General features: G+C 41.2%; 1 protein-coding gene across 1 annotated transcript in view; it reads right to left on the reverse strand.

Moving 5' to 3' along the window:
* Nucleotides 1-1080: 1080 nt before the first annotated feature.
* OVCH1 (ovochymase 1) overlaps nt 1081-15608 on the reverse strand; it is a 63165-nt gene continuing 48637 nt past the window's right edge. The window contains 4 exon segments of the mRNA XM_058282361.2: nt 1081-1523; nt 8935-9098; nt 12576-12729; nt 15535-15606. Of these exon segments, the coding sequence (XP_058138344.2) occupies nt 1414-1523; nt 8935-9098; nt 12576-12729; nt 15535-15606 (500 nt within the window). The 3' untranslated portion in view covers nt 1081-1413.

The following is a 15608-nucleotide window of genomic DNA, read 5'->3' on the forward strand; positions in this document are numbered from 1 at the left end:
TGGCCCCTACATAGGCACCAGTGCCTACATGCTACCTTCCCTTCGGCAGCTATGGATCAACGGTGCTTTGTTCCTCTCTAAGAGCAAACCCTTCAGCTTGGCACGGGATCACATCCTCTTTCCTATACTCAAGGTCATCACTCTAGCAATTCTCCACCCTCCCCCATCATCTTCAATTTTCCTCTTTTACTTGCCTCATTCCCATGGGTAAAACAGCACTTTTGTATTTCTCCCATCTTAAAACAAAACAAAACAAAAACCTAAGTATCTTTTGACCCCATGTTATGCCTTCAGCTACCCCAATTATTTTCTGCCCTTTATGGAAAAAAATCTGTCTTTACATATACTTCTCCCTTTTATCACTACCGCTGCATCAAAGCCATACTTGAAAAGTTCATGGAGTACTTACTGGATTTCTTTATGTACACCAACTTCTTTGGTTATCTTACCCAGCCAGGGACTCTCAACCTTTTTCCTTACTTTAGTTAAAACAATGTTTTCCTTGTATTTTTCTTCAAAAAAAACATGACTTTCAATGATAATATTATTTATTTTTTTGTCTGTTTCCTCCACAAAAAGACATTATTTCAGATCCTTCCTTTCCCAGACCCAGAGGTACATATAGTTATTGGAGCTATTCTTTCAAACATGGTTGTTTGAACTAGTAGATACATAATACAGTTTTTAAAAATTTGTTAAAATGTCTTCTTGCCAAAATTAGAAAATTTGACTCATTTTCTTATGAAGGACAAAAATTCTCCCACGAGACTGAATTAGCTAAAGCAGGCATAGTTAACCGGCATCAGTATCTTGCCCCTCTTTTTAGTCCCTCTCTCTCATACCCCATCTCTTCCTAGTTATCCACTGGGGCATACGTATGTGGGGGTGGATGGGGCAGAGATGGATGAAAAGGCCATTTGGAAACCAGGAGTGACGATAACATAGAACTTTTGTCTCCATACAAGTCTCTCACAGACTTCCAATTCTCCAGTTGCTGTTTGCTTTTGACAAACAACCACAATCCTACTGGCAAATAGACCATGGACACTGTTGGAGAATTAAGAGAGATACTCACCTGATATAGGTCTTGGTCACCTCAAAGTCTTTACCGAGGTACTTGGTCATGATGAGTGAGATGTCTGAAATTCTAAGGACACTTGTTCAGCTAGGAATAAATAGCATTGAGGTTAAAATAACTCTGCGCCCTTCTCCAAAATGCAACAACTTGTTCACAACCCCAAGATTTTCAAGGCATATTTGGAGTGGGGCAGGAAGATGCCCAGACAACTACAATAACTCTCCTCTCTCACAGCTTAAACTACCAGCCAGAATGGTGTTGACGATCAGTGTACAAAAATAGACCAAGACTTCTGCTAGATTCTTCCTGTATGTATTAATGGGATAATGGGAACATTAATTTCCTGACCCAGACACACTGTTTGCTGAAGGCATGGCTGGTACCAATTGTTGTTTTGTTAAGGTTTTGCATTCATCGCTTGTCTGAAGAAAAGCAGGACCTGTATCTGGGGAGAAAAAGTTAAAAATAAATAAAGAGAAGGGGACTGTGGAAAGATGGTAGACTAGGAAGGTACGGGAATCAGTTCCTCTACCAGCACACTGTTAAACTGGCAGATCTGTCTGAATCAACTCTTCTGAAGCTCCAGCGTCTAGAAGAACACTGTGCAGCATCCAGACAAGAGGCTGGTTATCTGCAGGAAGTACAGGTGGATTATACTCTTGATATAGCAGCTGCCATTGCCCATCCCCCAGCCTTATGGCAGGCAATTCCCCAAGATACAGGGGTGTGAACTCCAATTGCTGATCACTGCTTTTGACCAATGATTTCACATTGCTGGGGGCCAGGCACTGAAGGTGAAGCTGGGCATGATAGTAGAGAGCCCCAAATTATTGTCATAACTAAATATAAGCATTCAGCCCAAAACCTGCTTATCAGGATTTCTTCCCCTCCCATAACTAAAATTTTTTCCTGAGCCTGTTTTTCAAGCAGTTAAACTTTGCTGCAGGGGGTAAAACTGGAGATAGCAAGAACACAGTTAACCCCTGAAACACCAGGAACAAAAATCACCCCTCTCGGAATAAAAATGATGGGGATGAGTTGTTGGAAGCGAATGAAATGCAAGGGATCCCTCAACAAAGAGGATGAGATCCAACCCGCTGACATATTTCTACCATATAGAGACAGTTCTATTAACAACCAATCAGAATATGCCAACCTGAATCTCCATTACTGCCCCACCTCCCTTGGTTCTCATCCCATAAATCTCCCTTAATTCTTTGATCAGACAGATTTGAGTTTGCTTCCTGCATCCTTGCTGGACAACCTTGCAATAAAACCCTTTTTTTCAAAATCCTTGTATCACAGTACTGGCTTCTGTGCACATCAGGCTATGAGCCCACTGCTTGGCAGCAAGGACAGTCATTGTACCAAACTGCCTTGGGAAAACTGGAATAGGAGTCTTAAAGACAAGACCCTTCCTCAAAACTACAGAGTTAGAGGACTGCATTTTATAGGAAAGTGTCCAACAAGAAGAACAGCTTCAAAGAACCATAAGAGAGGCTCCTGGCACCCTTGCTGGCCACTCTCTCGCCCCCTCCCCAGAACCAGCCAGCTCTTCCTTTGCAGGTTCCCAGCCTCCTTTCTGCTGAGAAAGACTGACCTAGAATATTTCTCTCTGACTCACCTCTACCTTCCCAGAATTTGCCTTCTGGGCAAAAGTGGCTTGTATAGGAAACAGTGGAGTTGGGCAGTCTAGGGAAAATGTTTACAAGCCTTAAGTCCTATGGTAGAACATCCCAGAAGAGGGAGAAGGTTTGTTTGCTAGGAAGTAGAGGGTGCATTCAAACTCCTGTAAACAGGACAACTCCTAAGGCCACTAGCAAGCACAAGCCCTGAACAAGACATAGGCTCAGAAAAGACAGGGAGGACCCTGCACCTTGCATTTGCCTTTGGCTGCAATTTTTGAAAGAAGGGATGAACCCTGAAGGAGAGCACTGGCCAATGCAAAGCCAATTTACAAAGACTGTGGAGGAGTTTTTGAGCATTGGTTTGTGTGGTTTTGTTAGCACCTGGCACTCAAGAAAATCTGTCATATCATTACCTGGATAGAAACTGCAGAAACAGACAGCTCTGGGACTAAATCATACATAACATTAAAAAATATTAAAATGTACAACGTACAATAAAAGCTCCCATGACAACAAAATAGGAAATCATGGTCCATCCAAAGGAAGAGGACAAGAATCCAGAAAACATCACCGAAGACAAGACTGTGAACATACTCAACAAAGACTTTAGAATGCTCAAGGAGATGAAGGAAAATACAGACAAACAAATAAAGAATACTAGAAACACATGACTGAACAAGAGAAATTTTAAAAAGAAACCTAACAGAATTACTAGAGTTGAAGACATAAAATAACTGAAATGAAAAATTCTCAGGAGGGTTTCAACTGCAGATTGGGGCTGGCAGAAGAAAGAATCAGTGAACTGGAAGACAAGAAAATTAAAATGAGTCAGGCCGAGGAGCAGAAAGAAAAAAAGATTAAGACCTGTAAGACACCATCAAGCATACCAATAAATGCATTATGGGAGTCAAAGAGGGAGGAGGAGAGAAAGGAGTAGGAATATTCAAAGAAATAATGACAGAGAACTTTCCAAATCTAACAAAAGACATGAATATACACAATGAAGAAGTCCAAATAACACCAAACAGGATAAACTTGGAGAAATAGGCCCAGACATATAGTGGTCAAATTCTTAAGTGAACAGAACAAGGAGTAAACTCTGAAAGCTGCAAAGGAAAATCAATGTTTTATGGATAAGAGAGTGCCAATTAAATTGAGTGTTGATTTCTCATCAGAAACCAAAGAGGCAAGAAGGCAGTGGATTGAAATAGAGTTGAAATACTTAAAGTTTTGAGAGAAAACAATTGCTAACCAAGAATTTTATATCTGGGGAGACTCTTTCAAAAATGGAGAGATAAAGACATTCTTAGCTAAACAAAAGCTGAGAGAGTTCATGGTCACTAGATCTGCCCCACAAACAATGCTACAGGGAATTCTTTAGACTGAAAAGATAAGACACTAGATAGTGTTCGAAGTGGCATAAAGAAATAAAAGCTCTGATGAAGCTAACCACTTGCATAATTATAAATGCCAGTACTATTATAGCATATTGTTTGGTATGAAACTCCACTTCTTACTTTTGATAGGTGCTAAAAAGCAAATGTATAAATGTAATAATAAATCTATGGTTTTAGACATATAATGTGCAAAGATATAACTGGTAACAAGTACAACAAAAAAGGTGAGGGGATGGTGGGATTTTTTGATAGTGTATGCTATTGAATTTAAATTGGTATCATATCAAAAGTGATTGTTATATATTTAGGATGTTAAATTTTAACCCCATGGTAATGACAAAGAAAATATATGAAAATTATAGCCAGAAAGAAATGAGAACAGATTTAATATGGTACAATAAAAGAAATCAAATAAATATGAAAGTAGGCATTAACAGAAGAATTGAGGGTCAGAAAAAGGTCTAAAAGGCCTTACAAAAACTAACAATATGGCAAAAGAAAGTCCTGTATTATCAGTAGTCACTTTAAACGTAAATGGATTAAACTCTCCGGTAAAATGCAGAGATTTGCAAAATGGATAAAAATAGTGTGACCCAACGATATGCTGTTTACAAGAGATTCACCTTAAATTCAAAGACATAAGTAGGTTGAATGTGAAAGGATGGGAAAAATTATGGCACACAAGTAGAAACCAAAATAGAGCTGGGGTAGCTATACTAATATCAGATAAAAGAGACTTTAAATAAAAACCCATTATTATGGGGGGGGGAAGGTCATTATATACTGATTATAGGGTCAATTCAACAAAAAGATATAACAATTTTAAATATATATGCACCTCAAAGCAGAGCCCCAAAGTATATAAACAAATATTGACAGATTTGTAGGCAGAGAGATAGATAATTATACATTAATAGATTTTAATACACAACTACAATAATGGCTAGAATATATAGATAGATGATCAATAAGGAAATAGGTCTAATTGGTTTAGAGCATCATTCAAATTTTCTAACAGATATATAAAGACTTCACCCAACAGCATCAGAACACACATTCTTCTCCAGTGTACGTGGATCATTCTCCAGGAAAGACCATATGTTAAGTCACAAACCAAGTCTGACATGATGGAATGAACCTAGAAATCAGTAACAGAGGGAGAAAGGGAAAACTCACAAATATGTGGCAATTAAACAACATACTCTTAAACAGCCGATAAGTTAAAGAGGAAATCACAAGAGAAATTAAGAACTATCTAGAGGCAAGTAAACACAACATACCAAAAGTTATGGGATGTAGGAAATGCAGTGTTGAGAAGGAAACTTAGAACTCTAAATGCTTACATTAAAAAAAGAAGAAACATCAAAACCAGAGACCTAACCTCGAAACAGGAGAATCTAGAAATAGAGAGCAAACTAAGCCCAAAGCAAGCAGAGGGAAGGAAATGAAGAGTAGAGCAGAGATAAATGAAATATAGAGAATCAATAAAACCAAAAGCTTGTTTTTTTGAAAAGGTCAATACTATTGACAAAACTTTCGCTAGACTGACCCTGCTAAAATAAAAATGACTATAAGAGGATACTATGAAGACTCTATACCACCAAATTAGATAACCTTGATGAAAAGGACAAATTCATAGAAAGACAAAAACTACTTACACTGACTCAAGAAGAACAGAAGATCTCAAAGTAATAACTATTAAAGATCAAATGCATAATCAAAAATCTCCTCCAAAAGAAAATTCCAGGACTAGATGGCTTCACTGGGGTTTTGCCAAATATTCCAAGGAGACTTAACACTGGTTCTGCTCAAATTTTTCTAAAAATTTGAAAAGGAGGGAGCACTCTCTCCTTCATTCTCTCAGGCCAAACTTACCCTCATATTAAATCCAGATAAAGATACCATAAGAACAGAAAATTATAGACCAATATTCCTTTTGAATACAGATGAAAACCATCAACAATATACTAGCAAACAAAATCAACAGCTCGTTAAAAGAACTACATACTATGATCAAGTGGGATTTATCATCGGTATACAGGGGATGGCTCAACTTAAGAAAATCAATTTGTGTAATAAACCACTTTATAGACTGAAGGAAAAAAACTATATGATCATCTCAATCAATGCGGAAAAGGCATTTGACAAAATCCAGCACCCTTCTTGATAAAAGCACGTAGAAAACTAAGAATAAGGAGCTCCTCTATCACGATAAAGGGCAATATGAAAAACCCACAGTTAGCACCCTACTTAGTGGTGACACACTGAAAACTTCCCCTAAGATCAGGGAGAAGACAAGGATGCCCACCCTCACCACTGTTATTGAATACTGTGATGTATATTCTTACCAGAGCAATTAGGCAAGGGAAAAAATAAATTCACCCAAATTTGGAACGGGAGAAGTAAAACTTACCCTCTTTCCAGATGATATGATTTTATACTCAGAAAATCCTGAAAAACTACAATAAAGCTCCTAGAGCTAATAAACAAATTAAGCAAAGTGGGGAACTACAAGATCAACACCCCCAAATCAATAGTTTTTGTAACACTAGCAATGAACAAATAGAAGACATCAAGAGAAAAATTCCATTTATAATAGCAACTGGAAGAATTAAATATCTAGGCATAAATCTAATCAAGGATGTAAAGGACTTATACACAGAAAACTACAAGACATTGCTAAAAGAAATCAAAGAAGACCTAAATAAATGGTAAGACACTCCATGTTCATGAATCAGAAAACTAAAAATTGTTAGGATGTCATTTCTACCCAAAGAAATTTCCAGATTCAACCCAATCTCAAACAAAATTCAAACACACTTCATTGCAGAAGTGGAAGGGTCAATCATCAAATTTATGTGGAAGGCTAAGGTACCCCAAATAACCAAAAGCATATTGAAAAAGAAGAAAGAAGTTGGAAGAATCACACTTTCTTATCTTGAAACTTATTACAAAGCCACAATAATCAAAACAGCATGGTACAGGCATAAGAAGAGACACACAGACCAATGGAATCAAATTGAGAGCTCAGAAATCAACCCTCACATTTATGGCCGACTGAGTTTTGACAAGAGTACTAAGCCTACTCAATTGGGAAAGAATAGTCTGTTCAACAAATGGTGCTGGGAAACTGGGTCTCTGCTTGCAAAAGAATTAAGATAGACCCCTACCTCACACCACATACAAGAATGAACTCCAAATGGATCAAAGACCTAAATATACAAAGAAGAACTAATATTCCTTGAAGAAAATGTAGGGAAGCACATTTAGGGCCTTGTATTAGGCCCAAGTAACAAAACAGAAAATAGATAAATGGCAAGTAACAAAATAAAAAGAAATGCGTGCCTTAAATGACTATCACGAAAGTAAATAACTTACACAATGGGAGAAAATATTTGAAAACCACATATCTGATAAGAATTTAATATCTAAAATATATAATGAAATCCTACAACTCAACAAAAAGAGAAACAATGCAATTTAAAAATGGACAAAGGACTTGAATAGGTATTTCTCCAAAGAAGATATTCAAATGGCCAAAAAACACATGAAAAGATGCTCAACATCATTAGCCATTAGGAAAATTCAAATCAAAATGACAATAAGATAACATTTCACACTCATTAGAATGGCTATTATTTTAAAAAAGGAAAATAAATATTGGAGAGGATGTAGAGAAATAAGAACACTCATTTATTGTTGGTGGGAATGTAAAATGGAGCAGTCACTATGGAAGACACTTTAGCTGTTCCTCAGAAAGTTATATATAGAATTATCATATGACCTGGCAATCCCCCATCTAAGTATATACCCCAAATAATTGGAGACAGGGGCTCGAAGAAATATTTTCACACCAGTGTTCATAGTGGCATTATTTACATTTACAAAAAATAGAACCAATCCATGTGTCCATCAACAGATGAATGTATAAACAAAATTAGGTATACATCCATGATGGAATGTTATTCAGCCATAAGAAGGAATTAGGTCGTGATACATGTGACAACATAGATGAAACTTGAAGACATCATGTTGAGTGAAATAAGCCAGACACAAAAAGACAAATACTGTATGATCTCACTGATACGAAATAATTAGAATAAATAAATTCGTAGAGTAGGACACTGGAATATAGTTTACCATGGACCAGGTATAGGTAGGTATTGGGGAGTTAATGCTTAAGTTGTACAGTTTCAATTTCGGATGATAGAAAACTTTTGGTAATAGATGGTGGAGATGGTAGTACAACATTGTAAGAATTAACACTGAAATGTATATCTGAATATGGTTAAACATGGAAACTCTAGGTTGTACATAGGTTGCTGGAAAAATCCTTAAAAGTCATAGGACTATACAAGAGAAATAGAGAATCCTGAAGTATACCATGGACTATAGCTAACAGTACAATTAGAAAAATGTTCTTTCATCAATTGCAACCAAATGTACCATACTAACACAGGGTGTTAATAGTAAGGTGATATAGGGGAACTGTTTTTTATGCATGATTTTTCTGTAAGCCTACATTTTCTCTAATAAAAAATAAATAATAAAGATAACAGCCTGAGGACAAAATGTAGAGTGTACCAAAATAGCCATGGTCAAAAGAGAATGCAAATCCAGGACCAAAGCAACTCCAGGAAAAGTCAGTTCCTAACTCTGCCCTAGAGAAAACTTAACTCTTAGAGCACTCTGTGTGCTTTAATACATTTAGAAATGAACGTGAACGCAGCACTCCTCTGGTTTTGTCTTTCTCCATGCTGACTTCTACCACACTCTACTCTCCTGCACCCATTCGGAAGAGAGCACCGCTGTACTTACAAGAGCTGAAAGCACTGATCTCCGATTTTGCATTGGATCCACTCCAAGAAGACGCTCACTCTGGCAAACACCCCCGGCTTCCGCGCCTGGACACAGCTGGTACCCCAGCTGATGGTGCCGTGGAGGACAAAGGGGCCCTTTTCATGTCTACACACTAACGGTCCACCAGAGTCTCCCCGAAACATCAAGGAAACATGTTCTAGAAAACGACTTTACTTGGAAGCATCTGCTTTCAGTTTTGGAATGACCAAAAATTCATTCATAACGTGATTCTTTAATTTTTTAAAGATTAGTTCATTTTTTATACTTTATAATACTTAACTGCATATACACTTTTCTGAAAAAGAGGAAGTTTGTGGATAGTTACAAAGTAATTAGTGTCCCAGGTCAAATAGTAAATTCAATAACAAAATTCAAATAAGAAAACAATGACCTAAGTCTTCCCAGCACATCACAGGGGCACTTTCTTTGAGCTACTTCACCACCAGTAAGTGAAAATTCAATATTTAAGATTTTAAACTGGACATTATTTACAAATTTAGGAAGCTGCACAGTGGCTCAAACGAATGCAACCTCAGAAACAGGCTGCCTGCCCTTGAAGGCCCTGGGCTCGGCTCGTGCAGCGGCGACCTCTGCGAGCAGCCTTTTCAGGTCAATTTTGGATTAGTCAAACGGTGGCACTATGACATATGTCTGGGTGTAAAAAAGGGTCTTGAGGGGAGATTTACCTAGCTATCGAATACCTATGGAAGTGCATTCATTCTAATTCTAGATTTAATTCCATTTGGGCTTACACATACACGTCAGAGTTACACAAGTAAAGGATTTTATGGGCCATGCTAATTTAACTTCTAGGATATTTGATGTGGAAATTTGCTCTTGGAGACATAAGTGATTTGTCCAACTTCACACACTGAGGGGGTGGCAGTGCGGAATTTGCATCTACACCCCCTGCTAAAGCGCAGTGCTCTTTCCTTTCCATCAAGGAGAAACATATTCATTAAGAGAGCAACCTCAGAAAGCTCTAGTATCTGATTCATACAATAACAAACTTCAAGGCAAGGCACATGAAAATTTAACTTATTCTTTTTATTGTATTAGATATTGGTACTTTGTTCATGATTAGGGTGAACACTTTAAAAAGCCAAAAATATGGCCTAAACTGCATTGTGAGAAGGATCACTCTTCTCACCAAAATACCTGCTTTTGTTTAAATGAACAAACGATCATCAGAGGAACTGTAAAGAGGACGAACAGCGACATTTTAAAAATAAGGGTGCCCAAATGTGCCCATCACACTCTCGTCTATCCATGAGTATGAGCAAGTCGCCTTACGCACGGTTCTCCAGGCTCAGGCGTGACACGCAGTGGGGCACCAACACACACACTTGTGTTGTGGATCAGTGTGTGTCTCGACAGGGGCATCACCCCTCGCTCACCTCTGCAGCCTAGGAAGTTGGCTGCAGCTCCTGGCACATGCTGTAACTGCGCGGCATGCTCGAGAAATGCCTCTTTATGATTAGTCTAACTTGAGGTACGGAAATAGGATCTGCATTTTTCCTCTCTAAACTACTCAGGGTTGTTTTCTTAATAGACTATTATTCCAGTCTCTCTTATAAGAATTTTTTTTAATGGAATATGTTCAATTTTTTAAAGGTAGACTTTCTGATCTTTAGTTAGGCCTTTTTTTATTGGGCACAAATGTACTTAGAACCAAATTAAATCCTTTGTCTCTTATAAAATATATTGAGCTGATGGTACAGATTTGAGGTATTTATTGCACATGTAGAATTCCACAGAAGGACCCCTGAATTGGGGATAAAGACAGATTTTTTCGCCTGTAATGTAGAACATGAACACTTTCTCTGGGCCCTTTTTTCCCCCTTTCATATAAAATGAGATTACACCTTAAGGACCCCTTCCAGTCTGAAAGTGGTCTGATGTATTGTTTATTATCTATCATTCATTACCAACACGTATCAGCATAAAATTTTCCAACCAGTTACAAACACTCCATGGCACATGAAGCCTAATATTTCTGGCATTGCAGTGCCAACCCCATTGCCTCGCATTTGTAAATAATAAACAACTGTATACCTATTAATTCATTTAAGATACTAAGCAGTGTCTACTGAGAGCCAGGCATGCTGAGCAAGGCAGGATGAAAATTAGAATGGCGAGAAGGAATAGGAACCGTAAAGAATGCATGAGAGGGAGACGGAGAACACAGGCAGGGTGTGAGCGTGTGCTTGCGATTCATTCACATTTGAGCCAACGCAGAGAGGACGAGCCTGTTTTCCAAAGCTGGAGGAACGGCACCCTCTGCAGAAGAGAAACCTGAGCTGAGGCCCGGGAGGGGCGAGGACGTGGCAGGTTGGGAGGTGAAGGGCGAGCAGGGCGCTGGAGGGGAGAGGTAAAGCTGGGGAGTCAGCACAGGCAGGGGATGCAGCGCTCTGGGAAGAGAAACATCTATGCTCTGTAGGTCAAAGAATTCGGAATAAATAAAGCTCAACTCCAGGGAGCAAAGAACACGCGCCTTCTGCAGTTCAGATGAACCCGCAGGTGTCTGCTTCAGCGCTGCTCTTCTCACCTTCCTGGGGGAGCAGTTACATCAGTGGGTCCCTTACCTCGGAGCACACACAGGGGGGTGAATCAATTACCTGATAGAAATAGAATTTCATCAAAGCAAGTTTCGAAAGCCACCCTTTCCGTAATTCAATGCTCTTCTAAAGAGAACGAGCCATGTTTATTGGAACGAGCCATGTGCCTTCCCCCGTAAGGACAGCACGCTTGCTCGTGCGTGGCCAGCGCCTGACTGATCCCAACAGTCGGGGCGCCTCGGACCAGCCGAGCCCCTCATAGGCGCCCCTTTGCTCTCCTGGTTCCAGTGGAGACCTTCGTTAATGTCAGAGAGGCTCCAGCGTCCCTCCTTCTCCCCTCTGTACCCTCGACCAGTGCGAGGTGACCTGTCTGGACAGACACAGGCCCCTGATGACCCAAAGTCTCCCTCGTGGGCTCCCCTCCCGGGGCCCGGAGTCAAGCTTTTGGTCACACGTGCAGCCACCTGCTCCTCAGTCGGCTTGGATATGAAGAGGTATTTTACGAGCCACCCATCCGTATTCTTTTTCTCAGCTGATTCTGAACTTGCTTAAAGAGTGTTTGCCCAGCCGACACTGAAGACAACCCTACAGCGCTGCATTTCTTTAATCTCACTGAAAAAAAACATTGCTGTGTGGTTTTTCCCCACTGCAAATGAGAATCTTTTTTCAAAGGGCTTCATTTTCCTCTCTGTGATTTTTTCATTTCCATCTGAGATGCATGGTGAGCTGCAGGTGCACAGGAGACGGGTAATAATCCACAAGGAAACTTCCACCCGTAAGTAGGGTACACGAATGAACTTACCCCTCCTTCTCCGTTCTCCAAAGCCTGAAATCCCTCCGAGCGCGCCTCCCTTCCTGGGGCTGCCACCCCCACTCCCCCAGCTTCCTCTGGGGACCCCTGGCCTGCTGGCTGCACAGCTGCTCCCTGCACCAGGGGCCGTGGCGTGAGGCTGAAGGCCAGGCCGCCTGAGCCGCCGGCCACCTCCTCCTCGCCCAGGAGCGCCTCCCGCCGCCGGCGACCTCCCAGCCCACCTGCGAAAGCGGCATCTTCACCTGGCAGAAAGCCCTGGCTCCAGGTGCCACGGGGCCCGCGCAGAGCATCCGCTCCGTGATGCCGCCGGGGCGAGTGGGGTGATAGGCGCTCTCACACACCTCCCTGTCCAGCACGGGCACTTGAGCCTGCTACAGGCGCCCGGCCAGGCCCCCACCTACGTGAGAGAGATGTGCAGAGAGACTTGAAACAAGCAGCACGGGGTGGGCAGCGAGGAAACATGCTCAGTCCACACTTGCTCCGAGCAGCACGGGGTGAGCAGTGAGGAAACATGCTCAGTCCACACTTGCTCCGCATCAAAAGAAACGCAGCCGCTCGGTCCTGCCGGCGCTGGCGTCCAATACTGAAACAAAGACCTGTCTCGGGCAGCATGCCTTCGTTTCCGAAGTGGCATCCTGGTGAAGTGACACCCACTGGAGGAGCAAAATGAGAAATATATTTTTTAGCTTATTTCCAACTTAAATTTTAGCATTTCAAGTATGAAGACAACAGTGATATTGCTACATAAGAATTCACAAAGGGAAATTCATCGAGATATGATTTGTTAAGCCTTTCCTAACGTAAACCAAAACATGTTTCCCTTCTTCTACTAACACTGAAGACAATCTCACTTCCACTTTAAAATCACACTAATGATGAACACCAAAGAATGTCTTCTCATGCTTGGCCCTCAGGCAGGCTTAGGCTAGCATGTATTCTAAATGAGTTTTTCTATTGCTTTGGACTTTGGGCCAATTAAAGAAGGATAAATTTAGTATTCTATACCTCTTTGGGCAAACTTAAATAATAAAAATTACTGGGAAGTGGATTTGGCTCAACTGATAGAGCATCTGCCTACCACATGGAGGGTCCAGGGTTCAAACGGGGCCTCCTGACCCTTGTGGTGAGCTGGCCCATGCACAGTGCTGCTGTGTACAAGGAGTGCCCTGCCACGCAGGGGTGTCGCCTGCATAGGGGTGCCCCACGCACAAGGAGTGCGCCCGGCAAGGAGAGCCACCCCACATGAAAAAGCACAGCCCACCCAGGAGTGGCGCTGCACACATGAAGAGCTGATGCAGCAAGATGATGCAACAAAAAAGAGACGCAGTTTCCCAGTGCCACCTGATAATGTAAACAGACACAGAAGAACACACAGCGAATGGACACAGAGAGCAGACAATGGGGGGCAGGGGGGAAGAGGAGAGAAATAAATAAAAAATAAAATAAAAAAATTCTTTACATCCATGTAGTACATTAATATTTATAAGGCCTTTTACTCCAATGTGATACCCATAACAAAATTGTGAGGTGGATTATCATGCTGATTTCACAGATGAAAAAGCACGAGCTCTAGAAATTTGATCTCACACCTCTTGTGGGACACAGAGCTAGGACTTGAAGCTAGAGCTCATGCAACTCTTGTGGCTCTTTTTATGGCACCAAAATTCCTCTTTTCTGAGATGACCCCTTTCAATGTCGCTGGTAATGCCTCAAACCAAAATTAATTTTCTTGCACAGTTTGAAAAACATGAACTTCTCTTTTACAAAACAGGAGCCACCTCTGTTGGCTGGTGGTCATGAAATTGGTGCAGGATGAGGTGCTGAGGAGCAGGCACCTTTGTTCAGAGGCTTTGAAGCTGGTCAGTTAAATATCTGAGTGCTTTCTCTCTGCTAGGTACTCCTCCAGCCCTGGGGGGAGTGGTGGACGAAACGGAGATCTGCCTCCAAGAGCCAGGCGTTCTAGCGATGGAGAGACAGAAAATAATTCCATGGGAGAGTGCCAAGTATGACGAGGGGCTAAGAGATAAAAACTCTAGGATGTGTAGAAAGCAACGGAGGGCAGCCCTGCTGCGGCTACGGGTCCGAGAAGGCAATGGCATGACTGGAGAAGAGAGTGAAGAGGAAGAGGCAGTCGTGAGAAGATGGGGGGAGTGTTCCAAGAGGGAGGAAAGCAAGTGCACAACCCCCGAAAGCAGAACAGGGTGGCGTTTGAGAGCAGGCCATGGTGCCTGCCGCTGAGCCAAGAGGAGCCGAGAGGAGGAACGCGGCTGGAGAGGGCATGAAGGACACATCGCAAAACGCTTTCCAGGTCCAAGGAAGGAGCTTGGGTTTGATACTCAAGGTGATGGGAAGTCAGCCAAGATACAAACTCAGCCAAACCGGCCCTAAATCCCAGCTGTCATTTTTATTAACCACAGGATTGTAGGAAGTTATATAAATCTTCGGGCTGTAACCTCCTGACGTGCAAAATGAGAATAGTAAAATTTCCTTCTTAGGTGGTTGTGAATATTTTGTGAAATTGCAATTTGACTGCAGGTAGCACATATGAACATGGTAAGAATTCAAAGGTAAATGCCTGTCTCCTTCAAGCTCAAAGATTCCAAGTATAAGATACATACAGAGAAGGAAAACATACAAATAAAATGACCTTATAAAATGAAAGAAGCAAAGAATATCAACCCATTCAAATTCATGTTTTGATATGGTTTAAAGAACCATAATCTAGCTCGTGGGTCAGGAAACTACAGCCAGCGGCCAATTCTTTGTCTCTGCCTCCCAATTTTTGGTATGATCCATGAGCTAAGAGTGGTTTGTACATTTTTGAACGTTCATAACTCATGAATGTTATGACATTTAAGTGACAAATTAAATTTTATTGAAAAACAGCCATACTCATTCTTTTACATGTCTACAGCTTCTTTGTGCTACAAGGGACGAGTTGAGCAGTTGCAACAGACCATCAGTTCTGTAGGGCTTAAAATATTAACTATTTGGCTCTTTACAGAAAAAAATTGCTGACCCTTGATCTACAATCAAAGTCAGCTTATAGGGAAAAAATAAAACTGCTCATTCTCTCGTCACCTGATGGACTACATCAGCTAAATAAAACATAGCTTCCATCACTCAGAAGGAGGATGAGCTAAATCAGACACCGCTCAATTTGTTTTGACATATTCTCAAAAACAACAAAGTCAATGCCCACCTTCGCTCGTGCTTCCCCAGCCAGTCGCCGTGCAGATCTCAGAGGAAAAGAGAGGCTCTGTGTCCTGTGGGAGC

This window comes from Dasypus novemcinctus, chromosome 20, assembly GCF_030445035.2.
Source record: "Dasypus novemcinctus isolate mDasNov1 chromosome 20, mDasNov1.1.hap2, whole genome shotgun sequence".
Taxonomy (NCBI): domain Eukaryota; kingdom Metazoa; phylum Chordata; class Mammalia; order Cingulata; family Dasypodidae; genus Dasypus; species Dasypus novemcinctus.